A 23,529-nucleotide genomic window follows, 5' to 3' on the forward strand; every position below is an offset into this window, starting at 1 on the left:
TCTAGAAACAGTCTCTCTGCGAAAGCAAGGTATATACCCATAAGCTAGCACCTTATGTGTCTATCTTTCTCTTCCCCCACCCTTTCCCCCACCCCTTTGATAACCTCTTAATGTAATGCTTCATCCGACATCTTTTTAGGGACACAGAAATAATAGTTCTAAAAATTCTCTCCACCCATGGTAAAGAGGGAATCTTTTTATCCACCCCATCTGACCCTCTGGATTGGAAGACACTGTAGACCATAAAGAAAAGGGGATGGAAGTTAAGAATGAACCCAAAGTCCAATCACAACGTAACATTATCAGTGGTGAGGAGATTATTTCTTCACCCTAGGTGAATAAGAACTTAATCCCTAAAAATTGGACTGGAACCAAGTTCTTTCCAAGCCGGAGACTGAAGCAAATCAGTTATTTTGATGGTTTTTTCTTTGGGTTGGGTGGTTGGATGTAATAAACTACTTAATCTGGTCCAACAGGCTCAGGTTTTTGAAAATACCATTGATTGAATAGTTATAAGTTGAAATACCATTGATGATGCTTTACCCGTCCACAAGGATTTAGTTTCACCCGGTATCAATCGCGTCGCCGGTGATACCGATATGTGTCAACCGATATAGGATCAAAACATCAATTTTTCAACAGAAAAATAAAATAAATATCTATTCTGTATCAGCAAATCCGATACCTAAAACCCTGCCCATCTGTCTTGTTTACTTGTACATACCCTACAAAGTAAGAAAAAAAACACCCCACGTCTGGTGATGATAAGGTTAAAACCCATGGTATTAATAAACCCAATTTCGAATACACTTTTTGCTACTTTAAAAACTTTGAACCATCAAAGGTTGATTCTTGACGGAGAATACCATTTGGTAGGACTCAAGACTAGGGTTCAAAAACCCAGAATCGGGATCCAGATCGGATCAGAAATGGACTGAATCGATTAGTAATCAACCCAAATCAGCCATATTCTACCCTAACCCTAGAATCTGTACCTGGATCCAGGGCCAATCCAATTCCAAATTTTCAATCCCTGCTTAGGACTTGGGTTGGTCCCTAATTTTGCCACCACTCGGTCCTTTTGGACCCTAATTTTGACAGATGATTAGATCCATACCATAGCCTAGATGGTTCTCAAATTTTTTTAAACACCCAAGCCTCCAAGGTACATTACCCTTTAATGACTTGAGAAATGGTAGAGAATATTTACCATTTTGGAGGTTCAAGTCCAAGGCCATATGGTTTAGTAAGCATAATACCACTAAATTGACCAATGGCAAAACCAAGAATTTCTGAGTTGACCCACATCACTGCTCCTTACATGTTTTTGAGCAGAGCTTATGGATCAGGCACATAAATAAATCCACAAATTCCATAAATTCCTCGAAACAGAATTCCATCATGTAATTGAGCATCAGACATCAACGGCTCAAGTTAATCGTCCGTTGGGCTGTAATTTGTTGATCTGCAATTAAAAGTTGTCAAAAATAAATCAGACATCCCTCTTAAGAGAAATCTTTAAGTGCTATAGTGAGTATACAATTGTCTGACTGGAAACCTTTTTATGTAAGCATATTGATTTCACATTTGTACATAATAAGTCTTTGGCTAATAAAGGTTAATCAAATATACCACAAGAGGCAGCTTTTAGAAGGCAATTAATTGCTTGTGAAAAAATTAACATGATAAATGCAACAACAGTTAATTTGATGGGGAACAATGAGATCTTGACTGAGTGATACATTGATACTTGCCTTCTGCAAAGAACACCTGCTGCTTTTATTTTCTTCGGAAAAATCTTACGGACCCAATACTAATCTTCCGATGTTCTGTTGGTATGGGTTTGAGGAATGATTTAAAGGTGTAGTCTCAAAGCTAAAGCCTTCAACCCAGTCTTCCCTGGGTGCATATTGTTCCATGCCACTCCTAAAAGCACCATAATATGCTGAAACAGGTGTTGGTTGAATTATACTACTACAACCGGGACCAGGAATGTTGTGACTTTCAACAGGCTGAATATCAGGTGTCTGCTGCTTCTCAATTGATTTACTTTCAGGACTTGAGCTAAAGCCTACTCCAAGATCAAGGCTAATGGTATCACTTTCTTCTGGCCTAGTCCTCAACGTGCTATTTAAAGCCGAGTTGTGAAGAGCAATTCCAGCAGCGTCATGACTACTATTTTTAGCAGCAGGCACATCATGGTTATGTTTCCCTTCATATGTAGTTATGATCGCTTTTGGATCATGTGATGCCCTCTCCACATGTTTCCTAACTGGGCATCCAGCATTCGTGCACTTGTAGTAACTCCTGCATAACACAAGTGGGGTTTAGAATAACCATAAAGATCAGACAACCAGAAAAGCAGTTTTACTCTAATGATCATCGACATGTATCTCTGAAAATGTATTGACATAATCCATATATTGTAATTTCCATCTGTAAATGAAGTAGCAGGAAAGTAGTTCACACACAGGCTCTCTGAATTCAACATTCAACAACATATTAATTATTGAACCAATTTTAAAGTGTCATTGATAAGTGATGCAGACAAAGAAGAAGAAAGGGTCTGGTTCATCATTGAGCCAATTTTTTAACCAAACCAGGCCATGCGATTGGGTCTTAGATAGGATTGGCAAACGTAGGAGATTGGTTTTCGTGCTTTGGTGTTAGTTTCCTATTTGAGTTCTACCTTTGTTTTAGAAAGTAGCCAGGAATTTTATCTTTAAATATGCATGTAATCCATTGAAATATTCAGAGAGCAAAAATATGGAGTTTTAGTGTTGTCTACATGGCAGAGTAGCAGCTTATTGGCAGTGGTTCCTCACTCCTCTCTCTCTCTCTCTCTCTCTCTCTCTCTATTCTTCCTTGCTAAGATGACTACTATTTTTAGCAGCAGGTACATCATGGTTATGTTTCCCCTCATATGTGGTTATGATCGCTTTTGGATCATGTGATGCCCTCTCCACGTGTTTCCTAACTGGGCATCCAGCATTCGTGCACTTGTAGTAACTCCTGCATAACACAAGTGGGGTTAAGAATAACCATTAATATCAGACAACCAGAAAAGCAGTTTTACTCTGATGATCATCGACATGTATCTCTGAAAATGTATCGACATAATCCATATATTGTAATTTCCATCTGTAAATGAAGTAGCAGGAAAGTAGTTCACACACAGGCTCTCTGAATTCAACATTCAACAACATATTAATTATTGAACCAATTTTAAAGTGTCATTGATAAGTGATGCAGACAGAAAGAAGAAGGAGAAAAGGTCTGGTTCATCATTGAGCCAATTTTTTAACCAAACCAGGCCATGCGATTGGGGTTATTTTAGATTTTAAGTTATATTTTTATATGGGTGTCTTAGATAGGATTGGCAAACGTAGGAGATTGATTTTCGTGCTTTGGTGTTAGTTTCCTATTTGAGTTCTACCTTTGTTTTAGAAAGTAGCTAGGAGTTTTATCTTCAAATATGCATGTAATTCATTGAAATATTCTGAGAGCATAAATATGGAGTTTTAGTGTTGTCTACATGGCAGAGTAGCAGCTTGTTGGCAGTGGTTCCTCACTCCTCTCTCTCTATTCTACCTTGCTAAGGTGAGTTCTCCTTCCCACTGGTTAGTTCCTCCTGCTACTTCTCTTCCTCTTTTCTGTCCTTCTGTTCTTGTTTCTTCTTCCATCGTTCTTGTCAGTCTGATATCCTGTTCTGGGTGGTACTGGCGGCCCCAAACTTTGGAGTTGATCTCCCTCGTACTGTATCCCTTTCACCCTGAGATTTGGGTCGAAGGTAGCCCTCCCCTGGGCGACCGACCTCACCCCTTAAACCTTATCCAGTTGTGAGAACCAAATCGACACAGAGACCTATCTTTCCTTCTAATGCCAAGTCTGGTTTCAGAAACTCAGTACTCCTTATTTGGTTGATGATTTGGATTACTAGTGGTTGCTGATGTGATTACTTTGAAGTAAGAACCTACGCCTGAAACTCCACCTTCAAAAGAGCCAAATCGAAGGTCACTTGCCTGAAACATAGGAATACCGCAAAGTCCTGTGGTGTCAAAGTTGAAGAAGACATTGGTGATGTTTTTTATGTCACCATCTTAACCTTATTCCCCAAAATACTAGTACTTTTTATCTTAATTCTGTTACATCCTTTATTTATTGTTATTGCCTAGTCTAGCCCCGATCAACAAAAACTAATTCCTTTTGAATCCCATCCCATTTTTCTACCTTAGTAGACCTCTAAAATTCTGGTTAATTACAGAACTTCCATTAGCCTCATTGTTTGTTTAAGACTTGGGAGGCCCATAAGCAATCCAAACCAGTGTTTTCGAATCCCGGATTGCATTAACAAGTTTCTGTTGGCGGACAACTATGTATGTTGGGACTACTCAGCTCATTGGCCCTTTCTGTTGTGTGTCTTGTTCCATTCTTATGCTGATAATTCTTCTATAATAAGAATTCCATTATTCATCAAAAACTGAACCCCAAACCTGGTAGTTTATGATTTGACAGAAAGGACGTACCCAATGCATGAGGCTCCTGCCACTGCGGGGTCTGGGAAGAGTCATAATGTACGCAGCCTTACCCCCACTTCGCGCAGAGGCTGTTTACCGACTTGAACCTGCAACCACTAGGTCGCAATGGAGCAACCGTACCATTGCACCGAGGTCCGCCCTCTGATATGGTGCACATTAAAGGAGTTACAAGATTGGTCAACTGACCTAGGAAGAGGTGTGGAAGAAATAAGGGGGAAGAAGGATTCTATTAGGTTATGAAAAAATATGACTTAACTACAGTTGAATGGCGAAACATCCATGTAACCAACCCAGTTTAATTGCAGTAACGTTTGATTCAGTTGAGTTGTATGCTATAGAAAATAAAGGCAAGAAAACACCAAACTGATTAAACTAATTTTGTCTTCAACTTCATGTATGATCAACAATATGAGAACATACCTTGGATTTGGATTTCCTTTCACCACTTTCTGCCCATACTTGCGCCAGCGGTACCCGTCATCCAGTATATCAACCTCACTTAGTGTTTGTACAACAACACGTGGTTCTCGAGTTGGTTTACCCATTGGAGTAACATCCAAACAACCAATGTCCTTTTTCCTGCTTAAATTTGTTCCGGCAATTAGCACATTGGCTCAATGATACACTAATCAAAGAAAATTCAATAAGGATCTTGGTCAAACAAAATACACCTCCTCTTTGATTCAGGATCATCATCATCATCAACCTCATCATCAATCCTGTTTGATTGTGCAGCTGCACCCTCTACATCATCGTCACTTGCGGTGACAGGAGAAAGCTCATGTGTACCATTTGGCTCAATCTGATGAGATGTCTGGCCAGGTGCATTGGATGATTTGTCTTCAAATATGAGCATGTCAAGAAGACAAGAAAGGAAAAACAATATCAAGTACTTTATTCACTAAAAGGAAGTGCCAAAATTGCAAATCATTAGTGAAGATCTTTAACTTACCGTCTGTGCTTGTTAGGGAAGAAAACCTATCCAGTCTTTCTTCATGGATGGACAAAATTGTACCAACTGCCAACCGGCGGCTAGGTTGAGGTTTAGGATGATCATGGCTACCCTTATATATAATCTCTGTAATCTGTCCATCATGAGATCGTTCAAATTGCTTTTTCACTTGACAGTTAGGATGCGTACATTTGTAATAGCTTCGCGGAAATTCACTTCCTTTCACATGTTTCTGCCCATATTTTCGCCAGTTATATCCATCATCTGACAATTTCGTAGCCATGATTGAAAGATTGGTGTCTTTATGATCTGACTGCAATGCTTGGATCCTGCTATCTGATGAATGATTCTGTGGAAATTCACCAGAAGCAATTTGCAAAGATGCAGTCTCCCTGGAATTAACCAAGGGAATCGGTGGATGTGGAGCATTTACAGATAGTTTCAGTTCATGCGATGAGGCTGTCACATTTTCATTTTCGGTTGAAAGTGGCTTCACACACAATTGAGGCTGGCATTGACCTTGGACTTGCACAAATGACTCAGCTGCAGAAGCCTTGAAAACAATAAAGAAAGTTAGAGAACTGATACCTGAAAAAATGTTCTGAAGTATTTTCCATCACAGCAAATACTTATAAAACTACTAAGATACAATGCTTTGGGAACCAAGTGTTTATCATGCACAAAAGGAGCACACATGGTACAAATGTGCCACTTATATATGAAACTCTCTACTGAAACTACTCTATAAGTTTAGGGTAAAAGAACGCTGCCCGGCAGCGTCCCTCTACGCCCTCTCCCATGGGGCAGTGAAATGACCACCCCACCAGTCCCCTTGGATGCATGTGTGTGCGCTCCCATTGATCCCCGCACTGGCGCAAAGGCCATGCAGCCTGGCAGCAAACCCCTTCCCATAAATTGGATAGTGCCATATTCTGTTTTGTGGGTTCGAGGTTGGTGATGGTATCCAAAGTCTAAAAATTGGATACGGCCATATTCATGCAGAGCCTACATTGACATGATGCCCTGGTTGGGCATTGTTCCTTCAGTTAAAGTGCAAGGCCTTTCCTATATTCTCATAAGTCATAAGCTTTTGATTCTTCAATAGTCATGTGTTCTCTTTTGGTTCCATCGAACATATGCCTATAATCTTTAATGAAGCTACTCAATCTTATTCTAGTTGTCTACACATATCCAGTTCCACCATTCTCACTGTTAAGATTATCGTATTTAGGTGCTTGGGGTTATTTATGTCTTTTGTGGTTCCTTTTAGTTAGTTCTAATTAGTTTTATGTCTCAAGGGTATTTTGGGGTTTTCTATTGTAACTCATTAATGTTTTATTATAAATAAACATCTCTCTCACGATTTAGTAATTCAACTAAATCGTGAGAAGTCTTCTTTTCTCTCTCGGTTTTACTCTCTCTTCTTTTCTTCTTCTTCTTCTTCTTCTTTGCTTTCTTCTTCTAGTTGTCTTGCTACAGGTTAGGTTTTAGATTCAGTTCTGCCACATGGTATCAGAGCATTGAATTCTGATCCACGAGATTCTCCTTGCTCCTGCTGTTTTGAAGGGTTTTCACTTCTTTGTTTATATCGTGGTCTACAGCAACCATATGCTGCTTATATTGATCTGAACTCTAGTCATATATTCATGAAGGACTAGAGTTCTCTGCTATGCTGCAACTGCTTGTGTGTGTCCCTGCTGCTGTTCGAAGCCCTTGAAGATTGGTTCCTTGCTTGCTCTAAAACCCTGACAATCGATATTCCAAAATTCTGAGGAAATCGATTTGTTTGTTTTTCTGGGATCTGTTCTTCATCCTTGCTGCTGGATTTACAGTGATTATACATCATTAGTGCTGGTTATTATCGAAGATTATACTTCTGTATTGGGCTGTTCTGCCCTACTCTTCAAGGCTATTGATTTTACCCTGATCAGGGTTTTTGTTTCTTTTCTTTTGGGCTGTTGTCGCATTGGTGTTTGCATCTATTAATTTCCCTAATGGCTGATACTAAGTCTTCTACCGACAACTTTAACATTCAGATTACCAGTGTGAAGCTGAATGGTGCTTCTAATTATCTACTTTGGTCTCAAGCCTTTGAGGTCTATATCACTGCTCGCCGGAAGATGAAATACCTTACCATGGACCCTCTGCCATCCACTGATGACAAATATGATGATTGGAAGGCTGAGAATGCAACCGTTCTTTGCTGGCTTTGGAATAGCATGGAACCCTCCATTGCTTCTAATGTTATGTTCCATAAAACTGCCAAGGGTGTTTGGGAAGAACTCAAGCAAAGCTACTCTCAAGATACAAATCTGTCTCGAATTTATGATCTCTATGAGAAATTCTTCTCTTTTAAACAAGATGGAAAATCCCTTGGTGAGTATTACAGTTCATTGGAGGGGATGTGCCCAAAAGTCAATTGTTGACTGGAGAGAAGATCCCCTCTATGAATGAAGCATATTGTCGGCTCCAGAGAGTTGTATTCCCTTCAGTGGTGAAGTCTGATTCAGCTCCTACCAACAAAGATGATTCTGCCCTGTTCACTTCTACTAGAGGGCGTGGTCGTGGTGGTGGTGGTACCTCTTCTCGCGGTCGTGGTTCTACTTTTGGGCGTGGTCGTGGAGCTGGTTCTGGAGGTCGTGGGAATATGTCTAACACTGCTGGTTCTGGTTCTGTTGATGCTAGTTCTCGATGGTGCACTCATTGTAATCGGTCTAATCATACTATTGATCAGTGTTGGCTCAAACATGGCAAACCACAGTGGGCCCGTGAGCAATTTGCAAACTCTGTTGTATCTGATGATGGGGCTGATTCTGTGCACTCTTCCGACACTGCCCCGGGATCCTCTACTGATGGTGGTAATTCTTCTAATGATCTAGTCTCTCAACTCTTACAACGAGTCCAGCAACTTGAGGCTTCTTCTTCTACATCTACCGCTGTCCTTGGCCACTCAGGTACTTCTGCTTGTTTCGCGTCCTCATCCTCTCCGTGGGTCATTGACTCCGGAGCATCTTCTTACATGACCGGTAAGCCTAATTTGTTTTCATCTTACACACAGCCCTCTATGTCATCCCGAATTTCTATTGCAGATGGATCCTCTATACCAATCAGTGGTCATGGGAAAGTTTCCTTGTCTTCTGACATATCTTTAACTAATGTTCTCCATGTTCCCAAGCTTCCTCTTAATCTTTTGTCTGTTAGTCAATTAACTAAAACTTTGAATTGTTCTATAACCTTTCACCCTTCTTATTGTGTCTTTCAGGATCTTGCAACAAAGACGAAGATTGGTGGCGGGTATGAGAAGGGAGGCCTATATTACTTTGATTTGGGGACTACATCCACTGCAGCGGTTGCTACTTCTCCTGGCGTATCTCCTTTACATTGGCACTATCGGCTAGGACATCCTTCTCTATCTAAGCTACAACACCTTGTTCCCAGTTGCAAGTCTGTCTCCCGTATCGAGTGTGAAACTTGTGAGCTTGGCAAGCATCATCGTACTGTTTTTCCTTTGAGTCCAAAGTCTAGGAGTACTTTATTTTAGTTGGTTCATTCGAATATTTGGGGTCCTTGTAGGGTCAAAAGTCGGTTAGGGCTTTCTTATTTTGTTAGTTTTATTGATGATCATTCTCGGATGACGTGGCTGTACCTCTTGAAGGATCGATCTGAATTTGTTTCTATCTTCAAACAGTTTTATAATGAAATTCGAGTTCAATTTGGTGTTCCTTTAAAAACTTTGCGTACTGACAATGCCCTTGAATTAATTCAGCGTGAGGTCTCTCAGTTTTGTTCTGACAATGGCATTCTTCACCAAACTTCTTGCTCTTATACACCCCAACAAAATGGTGTGGCCGAGCGCAAGAATCGCCATTTGTTAGATGTCGCTCGTTCTTTTATGTTTCATATGCATGTTCCCAAACTCTATTGGGCAGATGCGGTGTTGACAGCTTGTTTTCTAATTAATCGTATGCCTTCATCTGTTCTAAATAATCAAATTCCTTTCAAAATAGTGTTTCCTGGTCGGGCTGTTGTCTCTCTTTCTCCTCGTGTTTTTTGGTGTCAATGATCTGTTCATGTGCTTCGCCCCGGGCTTGATAAGTTATCTCCTCGGGCTGTTAAGTGTTTATTTCTTGGATATTCTCGTGCTTTTGCTACAGCATTACATTCTACTTTTATTCCCTCTTCTTATACCCTTGCTATGTCTCACCTTGAGTGGAAAAATGCTATGGATGTGGAGATGGAGGTTCTCATCTCTCGTAAGACTTGGTCTTTGGTTGATCTCCCACCTGGTAAGGATCTTGTTAAGTGTCGTTGGGTGTACACGGTGAAGTACAATCCCGATGGTACTGTGGAGCGGCACAAGGCCCGTTTGGTTGCCAAGGGGTTTACCCAGACCTATGGGGTCGATTACTTTGAGACTTTCTCTCCTGTTGCGCGGCTGAATTCAGTTCGTATCTTGCTTTCTTTGGCTGTTAACCTTGACTGGCCCCTTTTTCAGATGGATGTGAAGAATGTTTTCTTATATGGTGACCTGCAGGAGGAGGTGTATATGGAGCAACCTCCTGGGTATGTTGCTTAGGGGGAGGATAGTGTCCGAGTTTGTCGCCTTCATAAGGCAATTTATGGACTGAAACAGTCTCCCCGTGCCTGGTTTGATAAATTTAGCAGTGTTGTTGCTAGTTGTGGATTTTCTCAATGCTACTCTGATCACTCTATCATTGTTAGACGATAGGGGTCTAATGTGGTCATCTTAGCAGTATATGTTGATGATATTATTATCACTGGTAATGATGCTTCTGGGATTGCACAGGTGAAGACATATCTACTCGACAATTTTCAGATTAAGGATTTGGGTAACCTCCGGTATTTTCTTGGCATTGAGGTTGTTCGCAGTTCTCGCGGTCTAAGCTTGTCCCAAAGGAAGTATGTTCTTGATTTACTTAATGAGTCAGGTATGACGGGTTGTAAACCTATTGATACTCCTATCGATCCTCATGTCAAGTTTGGTGCTTCTGATGACACAGCCTTTAGTGATCCACACCATTATAAACGCCTGGTCGGTAGACTTATCTATCTTACAGTTACTCGTCCTGATATCTCTTTTGCTGTGGGTGTTATCAGTCAGTTCATGCAGACACCTAAGCAAGTTCATTGGGAAGTTGCGTGTCGTATTTTACGTTACCTTAAGGGTGCTCCTGGCAAAGGGCTTGTCTATCGCCGTCATGGACACACTAGCATTGTTGGATTTTCTGATGCCGATTGGGCTGGTTCTGATGGTGATCGTAGATCTACTCTGGTTATTGTACTTTCTTTGGTGGTAACTTAGTTACTTGGAAGAGCAAGAAACAGACTCATTGCTCGCCCAGTGCAGAGTCCGAGTACGAGCTATGGCTCACACAAAGCTGAATTGATGTGGGTTCGTTCTTTATTCATGAGCTTGGTTATTTAGTGATCAGCCCATGGAGATGCACTGTGATAACCAGGCTGCTATCTATATTGCCAACAACCCGGTGTTTCATGAACGAACCAAGCACATTGAAGTTGACTGTCATGTTGTTCGCGATGCTGTTCTAAAGAAGTTGATTACTACTCCTTTTGTTCGGTCCCAGTTTCAGCTTGGAGATATGTTTACCAAAGCTTTGTTTCGACCACAGTTTGCAAGTGGCTGTTCCAAGCTAGATCTTGGTGATGTCTACGCTCCAGCTTGAGGGGGAGTGTTAAGATTATCGTATTTAGGTGTTTGGGGTTATTTATGTCTTTTGTGGTTCCTTTTAGTTAGTTCTAATTAGTTTTATGTCTCAAGGGTATTTTGGGGTTTTCTGTTGTAACTCATTAATGTTTTATTATAAATAAACATCTTTCTCACGATTTAGTAATTCAACTAAATCATGAGAAGTCTTCTTTTCTCTCTCGGTTTTACTCTCTCTTCTTTTCTTCTTCTTCTTCTTCTTCTTTGCTTTCTTCTTCTAGTTGTCTTGCTACAGGTTAGGTTTTAGATTCAGTTCTGCTACACTCACTATATTTAAAACTCTCCTTCAACTGAAGGGGACAACCAATTTTCAATGCTCTCATCATCATTTAGGTCAGCTCCTTGGAACTTAACCTCAATGGAAGTTCATTTGGAACTAACCCCAAGGACAACCTCCTTTTGGAAGATTAATTAGAACTGTGGTTGTGTTGAACTGTTGATATACATTGTTATGACCCTTACATAACAGCTCGAGCTTTTAGGATAAGCGGTTGTAACATGGTATCAAATGATTTTATTTTACATGGGACTTTTTGTATTAGGTAGAGCACAAAACCAGCTTTCCAACAAATCCAAGATTGCTTAAATCTGATTTATATTGAAGGAGTTATGTTCCGGTCAAACCTTATTTGGCATGCGCAAATGCTGTCAAAATTGGTCCGAATGAAAATATTATTTTAGATATCAAAACAAATGAATATTTTACCACACTTAAGATTGTTAGTGGACCAAGGACGTAATATTAATTAAGATTTAGAAGAAAAGGACGAATCTGGTATTGGATTTTAAACTGGGGAAAACTTAAAGCAAAGTTTAACGAACAAGGGGTTTTGCATAATTTCAGAAGTCTGTCCATAACAGCAAATAAGAAGACTTGATGTCCTCCTTCCTCACGATTACAACGATAAAAGCAATAGCTGATGTTAATGATTCAACTCAGTAACCACAAATCAAGTCCAATTAACATGGAACTTAAGGATAAGATTCACAATCCCTTCCCTTCTTAATCCCGACTGAGATCTGCCAGAATAACAGGCAAGATTTTCGAGATAATTTCTGAAACCAGAACCTAGCGGTAGTTGCAGATTCAGAAATAATCCAAGGTCTGGTTCTCGCAGGAGAGAAAATTTTAGGAGATGAGATGCAAGTAGATTAATCGCCCTAAGGAAGCAAATCGTTTCCTAAAACTTCGACCAAAAGGGTTAGTTACGAGAGATATTGATCCAGCCCTTTACAACCCGGTAAGGAAACAGTGGCAGGAAAAGAAGGAAGACCAGAAGATAATAATAAAGAAAGAAAAGATGAAGGGAGGAATAAAGGAGCAGGATTTACCTGGGAGAAGAAATAAGAACTGAATCGATCAAGGAGGGGGCAGAGAGAAAGAGCACATGGTCACACAACGCAAGTAAGCAGTTACCAATTTTCTTCATTCCATTCTCAAATCTCATCAAGAATCATTGGTTACATGCCATTTTATAGATTAAAGCAAAAGAAATCCTAATCCTATCCTATAACTGAAAAATAATTTGACTCCAACTCTATCCAATCTAAACTGAACCAAATTCAAAATTAAGTCAACTTCCTACTAAATCCTATCAACAAGAGAAAACCAAAAATTACAATAACTCTAGTTAATTGAACTTCTAACTGCATCAACTCTCCCGGTCATATAAGAACTCAACTCTGTCGAGTTAGGTCGCAAACTCAAGATACCCTTGTGATGCAGAATGATCACCAAATAGGGCTTATTTCTTTAGAAATAGGCCTAGGGTTGGGTTATATACATGTTGGGCCTTTGTTCCCAAGGGTTTTTATGTATTAGGCCACTTTAATGAGCCTAAACTAGGGGCATATAGGTTGCATACGGGATTAGCCCAATACTTAGTTTATTTTCCTATTTTTAGATTGAACCGGTTTAGAATTGGTTGCATCCAATTGGTTCAATTGGTCTAATTTAAGTGAAGTGATCCTATTGGCTAAGAGGTTCTTATATCCTATTGGCTAGTAGGGAATCTTCTTTATTTTAAGTAGTTTAAGTTGTTTTTAAGTCATTAGGACTCTATTTTGAGTCTATTTTAGTTTCCTAATCAGTTTAAGTTATCTAATAGGTTAGGGATTGGGTTAGGCCTTTCCTTTTTAGAGTAGAAGTCTATTTTTGAGTCTTTTATATAAGGTTGTAAGGGGGCAAAGCCTGAAACACGAATTTGATTAATGAAAAGCTTTTTGTTTGCTGCCATAGTTGCTGCCCTGCTCTGTTGAGTGTTGCTCGTTGAGTGTGCATCCTTGTGGTTCAATCAAGGTGGAAAGGGACTGGTGGAACGGTTGACTCCTTACGCCGTGACGGCTGGGAGGATCTTCTTTCTTCGAAGGTGGCTTCATCCTTCAACCATTCAAACTGCTGTTAGAGGATTCGAGAGTGAGTTTGAATTTATTATTTTCTGTTTATCCTTTCTTCCCTTCCCCAATCAATTCCTTTTCTCTTCTGTCCTATTTTCATAAACCCTAGAAGACTCTAAACTCTGATTCAGATCTGCTCCTCCATTGGAATCTGATCAGATTTGGACCACAACTTCCCCTCATCACCATCTCCACTCGACCCTAGCTGCTGCCCATTCTGTCCATCAAAACCCTAAGATCCCTCTTCTCCATTGAACCCTAAAAACCCTAATTTTCTGCTGGGACACATTCAGCCATCAGAAACCTTCCATATTGCAACCGAATCTTCCCCCTAGCCCCTCTAACAGTCGACCTTAACCCCTGCCCCTAAATCCAACTTTAAACCATAATTTTAGTTGTTTACCTTATTTACAAAACCCGAAACCTAACCCTAATTTCTGCAGGAAATTAAAACTTATTCAAATCCAGATATTTTTATACCATAATGACCCTCTAAACCTGCAGATTAAAACCCTATAAACCCCATTCCCAAATTCCCATCCTAAACCCTAAGTTTGCCCTAAAACAGCCCCTAATCAGCCCTAAACAGCAGGCTTACCCTAAGCTTGGTTCTACTTGGTTCCTAGTGGGATTAATTCCTATTCTAGGACTACATTACCTTGTAATTATCTTGACCCTAGGGTGGCATGTATCTCGGGGAACACAGTCATGAGTAGGGAGGGGAGAGTGGCTCATAACTGGAGGAGGAGATTGTCGCCGACAAGGCATGTCTGATAGTGCGTGTGGCGACATCAAGCATGTACTGCCTCCTTGTTTTACCCTGATGGTGTTCCGTGCACAATTGTAGAGAATACCAGCATGTCGTTGCCAAGGTCACCCTAGAAGAATGGCACAATGCGCCAACGGAGTGACTGAGAAATGCACATAGTACTGTAACGGCACAAACTCTAAGTGTACTCGAACTATTGCAGTGGCCTCTTCTCGAGTGTAGGTTCAAAACCTCGCACATAAATCTTCTTGAAGAGTTGCTTATGTGTAAGGTTGTGTGCTCGAACAAAATCAGCAAAAATAAAATTGGCTTTTGTTCCAGTATCAACAACAATATGGACATTTGTAGAACCAACACCGTATAGAAGAATACCATCCAGTCTGAAGAGGGGAGCTTTATCAATTGGTCTATTTGGGAAAGATGTAAGATCAGTGGAGTGAGCTTCAACTTCGTCATCATCAAGATCATCATCAAAAGGATAAGGGTATAAATCAGGTGTAACATCATCACCATCCTCCTTTGTTAGTTGCATATCTACTACATTCACAAAAGATGAGACTTGTTAGGACATTTGTTGCCGAAGTGACCCTTCTCGACACAATTACGGCACACAATGTTCTTCAACCAATCATTGCCTATAATAACATTTGGCTTCTTTTTTTCCACTCTGCGGGACTTAGGCTTCTTTTCTTCAATCCGTGGTAGAGGTTCATAAGCTAAAGGAGTTTTGAGCATATTCTTCAAATAATTGTACTTCTCTTCAGTTGTCTTGGCATAAGCAACTGCCACATCAATGGACCTGAAATCAGTGTTAGCCAACTCTAGTTGGATCTCAGTACTCAGCCCACTGATATATCTCAGAACCTGTTGTTGGTTCGTCTCCTGAAGTCGATACCTCAAAGATAATTTGTGGAACTCTATCATGTAGGTATCCATATCCTTGTTGCCTTGCTGAAAATTGAGCAATTTGTGAAATAATTACTTCTCGTAATTGGAGGAACGAACTTCTCGTTAAGAATCTGCTTCATGAGCTCCCAACTAGTAACAGGTCCAAGTCTTCTGATGAGCCTTGAATCTAGTATGTCATCACGAACATGCATACCCAATAAACTTGGTGAGGATGACCTCACGCTTTTCTTGTCCAGAAAGGGATTTATAAATGAAAATCCTCTCAACCTTAGTAAGCCAATCAAGAAATCCCTCTAGCCCCTTCTCACCAACCTTGATGCCATAGTCCCTGTCTGAAAATTGTCGTGTCATATCCTGGGGTATAGTCGGATCGGGTTGCCGTCTCAGAGGTGTTTCTTCAATCTGTAAGGCACTAAGGCACCAAACTGAACTGGTGTAGACGGTCCAGCTTCTTGTTTGTCAGCCCTTCTCATGAAAGCATGAAACTCTATAAAGAGGTTGTGTGTTTCTTCTATGAACTTATCAAGCCTGGCCTCAGTCTTCTGTTGGTTCGTATTCACTTCCCAATGACTCTCAGCTAGTTCCCGATATAACTAACGCAACTCAGGATTTATGATGTGACTTGTCATGCTTAGTAACTGCCAGAAATTTCCGCTCTAATACCAATTTGATGCGATCCTAGGTTCAATAACCCTTAAATCGGATCACTATCGGCCCACAACAAAGTTATCAATGCGTTGCCTAGGCGTCCAGGATCCTTAGTCACCTTGGGCACCTAGACGGGGGCCTTGGCCCGCCTTGTTGGTGTCAGCTTGGCTTTGGACCCTCTCCAAGACTCCAATGCCTTGGTCACCTTACTGCCTTGATAATTATGGCCCACAAATAATAAATAGCTCAATTTTAAAAGAACAGTGGCAATCTCGTAAATTCTTGAACAATCAGGACCTTTAAAACTATGGTAAACAGGATCAAGAACGTAATAGTGACTAAGATTTTAAAGAAAGCGATGAATCTTGTATTGGATTTTAAACGAGGGAAAACTTAAAAGAAAGTTAAATAATAAGGAGATTTGTGGAATTTCAGAAGTCTGTCCTTAAAAGCAAATAAGAAGACTTGATGTCTTCTCCTTCCTCATGACTCCAACATTAAAGTGATGGCTGATGTTAACGAATCAACTCATCAACCACAAATCAAGTCCAATTAACATGGGACTTAAAGATGAGATTCACAATCCCGACTGAGATCTGCCAGAATAACAGGCAAGATTTTCAAGATAATTTCTGAAACCAGAACCTAGCAGTAGTTGCAGATTCAGAAATAATCCAAGATCTGGTTCTCGCAGGAGAGGAAAACTTAGGAGATGAGATGCAAGTAGATTAATCGCCCTAAGTATACGAACTGATTCCCAAAACTTCAGATCAAAAGGGTTAGTTGCGAGAGATATCGATCCAGCCCTGGTATGGAAACAGTAGCAGGAAAAGAAGGAAGAAAAGATGATGGGAGGAATAAAGGAGCAGCATTCATTTGAGAGAAGAAATAAGAACTGAATCGATCAAGGAGGGGACAGAGAGAAAGAGCACACGATCACACAACACAGGTAAACAGTTACCAATTTTCTTCATTCAATTCTCAAATCCCACCAAGAATTGTTGTTTACATGCTATTATATAGATTAAAGCAAAAGAAATCCTAATCCTATCCTATAACTGAAACATAACTTGACTCTAACTCTATCCAATCTAAACTGAAACAGAATTCAAAATTAACTCAACTTCCTACTAAATCCTATTGACAGGAGGAAACCAAAGATTACAATAACTCTAATTAATTGAACTTCTAAGTGTATCACAGGGTCTGTTGGACAGCACCCAGCTCTTCGATTTCTGATTCTGCAGGATGGAAGATTGTCTCCTTCGATCTGCCATACAAGTACTAATTCTGGTTCGTATTCCTAAATTAGTAACTGCTGTTATTCTTAGTTATTTACTAATTTCTCTGTTTGAAATCTGATATTAGTTACAGTACCTAAATTTCTAATTCTAGTTTAGTATAGTAGCTACTAATTTGATGCCTTCTACTGTCTAATTCTATATCACTCTAATTTCTGATAGTTTTTGTTCCTCCCTTGTGTACCTATTTGTTTATCTGATAGTTTTTGTTCCTCCCTTGTGTACCTATTTGTTTCCTAAAACTGTTTGCTGGACCTTCTACTCCTGTTGCCACCATTGCTATTCTAGTTTCTAATTCCTGTTTTCATCTACTTTCTAATTCTGGAACTGGTCATAAAACCAGATCCAACAGTTGGATTGAGGAGATACTTCAAGGCTTTGTTCCCTCCCATCTAATAGCCCATGGACCAGAGTTATACCCCCATACAGTGTATGGTTGCGTGTGAGACAACTAAGACCACTAAATTCTGGTTTATAAAAGCCCTGCAATTCTGGTCATTGCTGGAATCCCTATTTTACCCTTGTGTGGCCTAGGTTTCTATCATTTGTGTTGTGCCCCCTTGGTGCCACGTGATGGTGTCATGTGCAGTGCAGAGTCGTATGTGTGTGTGTGTGTGTGTGTGTGTGTGCGTGTGCGTGTGCGTGTGCGTGTGCGTGTGCGTGTGCGTGTGCGTGTATGTTGGCCTGCACGTACATGGGGTGTTGTTGTGTGTTGATATACATTGTTGTGGCCCTCACTTAACAGTTCGAGCTTTTCAGATAAGCAGTTGTAACAAAAAACTACACCATCAGCAACAAAGACTCCATTGGAAGCAAACTAATTGTCTCGGTTAAGACAAGAAGCTTTCTCCCTCCTCCCAGGGACCCAGACCCATTAAAATTTAAGAAGGATTTTATCATTTTCTAGAGTGTCATCCTGTAGAAAGAACTGTACACAGTTTTAAAGAAAACTGACGAGTCCTTTGTTAGTAAAGAATTTTGGCTCAAAAAACGCATTCAAAGTATGGCAAGAAAATTAAGCCAACTAGTACATGCAGTCCTTGTACATAGCCATTCTGTTCCCAGATCCAGGTATGCTACTTACCTATTCTCCGTTTGCATCATCCTTCCTCTTCCCTTATCAGCTCTCTCTTCCCATCTCTCCCTCCCCTTTAACATGAAAGTAAATATTCTAATCTACACATATAAGGGCCCAGGTTGTGTATATTAATGACTAATTATATTCTTATAAAACTTATCTTCTTGCTCTTTTATATTATGCTGACAAAAACTCTCTTAGTTAATTATAATAGGCAACACAGTTAAAAAATGGGCATAATCCAATTATGCTTCAAATTAAGGGGCTTCTCAAATTTGGGTGCTCCAACAGCTTCATCAAACGATATTCCTGATTGCTTACTGAGGATGGGGAACCAAGCAGCATGATTTTCCAAGAAAATGGCCTGAATATTGGTTAATAAGGTTTTTAACTAGTTTTTTTTCCTGTAAATGCAATAGTTTTAAGTATGATCATGGGGAAATGGTTCTTCTACAATACTTTGACGGGCACATGCTAAAGGCCTCAAGAATCACCTTCAACCGCAGCAATCATGCTGACGATAATACACAACACAGTCAGGTTAGCTTCTAATCTTGCACCTCACACCCTAGGCACTGGGAGACCTTGACACTTTCTACCTTAAGAACATGAAGGAGAAGACTTCAGTAAAAGCAAAGGCCTCTGTCAAAATATTTGCTCCATCTGCTTTGATTCAATTTTTCTTAAACAATACTCTAGGCCCCCAACTCCTGGTATAAGGATGTGCCCCAAGAGTGTTTCTTCCATCTATTGTTTTTTAATTCTAACTCTGCAATCCAGATTCGTGCAATGACTTCCAATCTATGGTCAATATAGTAAATGCTCAAAACTCTGTCCATCAAATCAAATTAGCAAAAAAATAGTGAGTGGAAAGAAAAATAAAAGGATCGAATCATATTGCTCTATTTGTTTTTTCCATAAAGTTAATAGATTCCATTGACCTGTAAAAATCAGGCCTAACCATTTAACAATTGATTCTAAGGCTCTGTTTGTTTCCAGCTAAAAACACGTCATGGCATTTACCTGGAAACAAACAAAGCCTAAACAAAAGTTCAAGAATACTGCTATCTTTTTTCTTTTCTTTTTTTTTCTTTTTTTTTGGGGGGGGGGGTTGATAGGTAAGGACGTGGTTATCATTTGCTTCTGTATGCTTCAAAATAAAGCAAGAATTCTTATCCAAAGGAGATGGCCTCTCTCAAAAAATGGACCCACACATTAACCTTGTATTCATTATCCCAAATAAGCAATGAGATCCAAATAATTGACATTGAGATCAACAAATGGTCTACAAATCTTTTAGCTACTTGGAAATGGAAACATGATTCATTTTTCTAATTTCCCACTCTGTGTATCATTCATAATCCCTCCATCCCTCCCCCCTACCCCAAGAGTAAAGAGATAGAGAAATGGGATATGTAAAGCAACCATTAATGGATGGAGCAAATGAACTGAAAGTAATATAATTTTAAAGACATATAAATATCAGATGCTAGAACATCTTTTAATCAACCAAACAATCCATAGGCAGTTACCAAAGTTCCCAACGAGGATAAGCCAGAACCCGAGATTGATCTAACATGGGGTTTAAACTCAAAGTCGTTAGAAGTTCTTTCATTGGCAGTGTCTGCTGTAGAAGAGAATGTGGCAGTACCAACAGCAGGCTGCATGATTCGAGGCTTGGAAAAGGTACCAGTAGTTGGGGAAGGCTCTACCTGCAAGACAAAGAGGTGAAGTAACAAAAAGTTATTGATTGAGAAGACTCTCTCCGCAACTGAATCATGATTCAGAAATGTAAAAAAGGAAAAATGGAATCAACAGATTATTCACGGCCCCTATGGTTCCATAACCAGAAACCATTCCTCTATTTTCTATCTCCAAATAAGATGTGGAAAAGGGAAAGAGCAAAGAGAAAAAGAAACGGCTGGGCAGCATCTTAAAAATCCAGTTAGAAATCCCTTTCACTGACAATAAGAAGAAATAACACAGCAATCCAGAATCAAATAACCATACATCATATGCAATCAAAGGCACTAAGGCAGAGGAATAGAAAAGGTAGAACAACATGTATAAGATGATTTCTGACAAAGACCCTTGAAAGATCTGTAAAATATATTACATAATACCTCTTTGCTCACTTCCTTCTCCATAATTTGAAATACTCCTACAATGATCTGTTGCTCATGTTTTTCGACGACTCTTTGGAAATCCCTATTTATGTAAATTAATCTTTTTCTTTATGCATACAATACTGAACTTGGGCCAAGACAAACGCCCTAGAAAGGAATTTACAATGCACTTCCCTCAGAAACAAGAAAAGGTGGTCGATTTAAGAGAAAGACAGATTCTTAATGCAAGTCAACATAAAAGACAGGTATTTAAAAACGTCAGACAATAATATACCAGCATAAAGGAACCAAAACAGAATAGCGTAAAGCCAGCATCAGAATCTAACTAACGGCCTCAGCTGAAATCCACCAACTTTTGCAGTTCACACTCCAAAAGAAAGACGAAACTATTACCATATTAATACACCACTAAACACAACAATATTCCAATATAGTGCCCACGAATGAATTAAGAGATATCGAAGCTTCAATAGTTAATGATGAGAGCATTCGATTCGCTATCACTGACAGCATATGATTACGTCCTAAAAATAGCAACAAGTGTGACAATTTATTTCCCTTAAATTTGTGCGCCTTTGTTTGAGTGTGTGAGTGGGAGGGAGAGCAAACAGTAGTAAATGATACCATAGAAACCTAAATCGTCAGATCATATCATTACGCCTAAACGGTGCTTCAACTAATAATAATACGAAATTATAAATTGTTGATAAATTTAAGGGAAAGCCCTAACCTTCATGTTGGAAAGAAGAACAGGGGAATCGAGTAAAGTAGTCGGGCTCAAGCCAGGAGGGATCGTCAAACACGGCGATCGTGAGATGGGAAGTCTGGCAGGTGACATCAATTTATACTTAGCAGCGTTCGATCCGGCAGCTGCAAAAGTCCTGTAATCCAATTTCACGGGAAAATCACTGCCTTTCGAATCTTCGCCATCGAAGAAGTTAGTAGAGCTCGAAATGAATCCGTTATCTCCATCAGAATCCTCAAATCGAAGCTCACAAGTAGCAGATCCTTCTTCATAAGACCTTATTCGTGAATCTTCAAGTTCAAATTTGACATTCTCAGCCATTATCAAGAACAGAATGACGGAGAGAGATACAGAGAGAGAAGTGAGGAGAAGAGCTATAGTGTGAATCGGAATTCGGGAGAGGAACGATGGATTTTGTTAGATTTTGTGTTTATGAGGGCATTTTTGGTACTTTAATGTCTGGTTGTGTGTTTTTGTGGCTTTGTCAGCCGCTCAGAAGTCAGGAGACTTCAGGACTATAGTCAGGAGATGACGCAGTTGACTTGCGCTCTCTCTCACTGATTAAGAGATCATCTTACGATATTCTCCTCAAAATTTATTTTCCGTGTCTAAAATATCCCTCAGTAATGGTGGATTTTAATTTTCACTGGTGCAGTCCCCTGCCCCTGGCTTGTCAGTCGGTTCGGGCTCCGAGTCTATGGTCCGAGTTATGGTTTAAGGAAAAAGAACTAATAACCGGTCCCTACCATCCAGAGTGCCCAGACACGGTTCAATGCGAAAAGACCAACACAGTCTCCTAGAAAGACGGAAAGGACCAGATGTGCACCGGTCTTTTAGTGTTGGACTGTGTCTGAACGCAAGTGCACGTCAAGGAACAAGATTAGTGTTTTTGTCTCCCTATGGTTTAACATAAAACTTTATTATTTGAAACAAAGGGCAAGAGAACTTTACCTTCTCACATGGCCTCGCACCAGCATGGGACTAATGGGAGCATGTGTGCAATTAAGGGTGTCAAAATCAAATCGAAATTGTGTGCCAAAATCGAACCGATTTGTTTACACCCAAACTGTGAAATTGTTTAATAAATTGTTTGTTTTGATTTTAAAATGGAAAAATATCATCCCCCTCCCCTCTAAGTTTGCCTAATATCAATCCAGTATCCAAGTTTTGAAAAATATCTATCCCCTCCCCTACTTTACAAAGATTATATCAACCGTACCCTAAATATGTAACGGTGTTAAAAAAAACTATGTAAAGACAAAATTACCCTTTTTAATATCTATTGAAAGCATATGTCTTTCTCTCTTGCTAATGAAAAGACTATATTACCCTTTTACTTCTACCCCAAAAAAAATCTTTTCCTTTCGCCGAATTGTTGAATGATTGAACTCCGATCCATTTGATCTTTTTTTTGCTTTTCTTTTGTTTATGGTTGGTGACTACAACTAGGAGGTTGATTAATCTGGTTTTCGTCTCTTTAATTACATCCTTTCCCTCAAATCGTTTCGTCAGATTTGGATTCCTGGTTTTGTTTCTCTTCTTTTGATTAGCCTTCCAATCTACTGGGCGCGATGGATCTGTCAAATTTCAAGAGGAAGTGAGAGAAAGAAGGAGAGATTCCTCTGAAAAAGTCGGAGGTTTGAACTTTGAAGGTGCTGCAACTTCCTAGTGTTGCTAGTTGGAATCCGGTGCGCTTGGCTCGGGTGACGAAGTTGTGTATTATTTAATATAAGTTTGCAATTTTTTTCCTTTTGAAAATCTAGAAATCTAAATAATAGATTGGATTAGAAAAATGGAAGGCATATGGGTTTGGGATGGAATCAACGTGGGCTGAGGAAGGCTGAGGTCCCAACTTCCTAACTAAGATCTAGAATAAGTGGAGGTGTAGAAACTAGAAAGAGACACCCTCTTTGAAGTTTGGTTTTTTGTCTTTTTTTTTCCGGGTGCGGTGGTTGTGGGATGGAAGAGATGAGGGCGAAACAGGTGACAATGGCATCGATGGAAGAGATTAGGGTGAAGCAGGTGAGAATGGCGTCGAGGCTCGCATACACGATGCTTTTCACACATTCTCCTCTCCATGGCTCTTTTGGTTTTGGTTGGGTTTCATTCCAAGATAAACGGAAACCCAGATCCGGATCTTCCAAAAAGAAACCCAAACGGATAAACTTGTGAATGGAGAAGAAGAAGAAGAAGTCGGAGAAACCTGAAACACTCCCTGCAACGAAGAAGAAACTTGTGAACAATGAAGAAGAAAAATAGAAAAAAGACGAAAAATGGGATTTGATTTTGACAGAAAGACGATAAAAAAAAAAAAGAGAGA

The 23,529-nt window shown here is 39.8% G+C and overlaps 1 protein-coding gene and 1 long non-coding RNA gene across 7 annotated transcripts; one reads left to right on the top strand and one right to left on the bottom strand.

The window, feature by feature from the left end:
- Positions 1-1,181: 1,181 nt before the first annotated feature.
- LOC122640295 (probable WRKY transcription factor 20) lies at positions 1,182-21,576 on the bottom strand. 6 transcript variants are annotated; one of them, XM_043833446.1, is made up of 8 exons: positions 21,195-21,575; positions 19,871-20,050; positions 5,491-6,043; positions 5,210-5,378; positions 4,959-5,120; positions 2,885-3,012; positions 1,755-2,179; positions 1,182-1,465 (listed from the first exon to the last, which is right to left on the bottom strand). In XM_043833446.1, the coding sequence occupies exons 1-7, from the start codon at positions 21,528-21,530 to the stop codon at positions 1,800-1,802; spliced, it is 1,908 nt and encodes a 635-aa protein (XP_043689381.1). In that variant the 5' UTR covers positions 21,531-21,575; the 3' UTR covers positions 1,182-1,465; positions 1,755-1,799. The 6 variants fall into 6 exon arrangements, 5 of the variants coding, with proteins under 5 accessions (XP_043689381.1, XP_043689384.1, XP_043689385.1 ...); XR_006329641.1 differs by having other exon boundaries at positions 1,240-1,465; positions 1,683-2,179; positions 21,195-21,574; XM_043833449.1 differs by lacking the exon at positions 1,182-1,465 and having other exon boundaries at positions 1,725-2,179; positions 5,491-5,839; positions 5,924-6,043.
- LOC122640297 lies at positions 6,789-19,948 on the top strand. The gene is made up of 3 exons (XR_006329642.1): positions 6,789-6,799; positions 10,512-10,517; positions 19,863-19,948. It is a non-coding gene; the product is annotated as an uncharacterized LOC122640297 (long non-coding RNA).
- Positions 21,577-23,529: the final 1,953 nt, after the last annotated feature.

Source organism: Telopea speciosissima, chromosome 9 (assembly GCF_018873765.1).
Source record: "Telopea speciosissima isolate NSW1024214 ecotype Mountain lineage chromosome 9, Tspe_v1, whole genome shotgun sequence".
In the NCBI taxonomy this organism is placed as follows: Eukaryota; Viridiplantae; Streptophyta; class Magnoliopsida; order Proteales; family Proteaceae; genus Telopea; species Telopea speciosissima.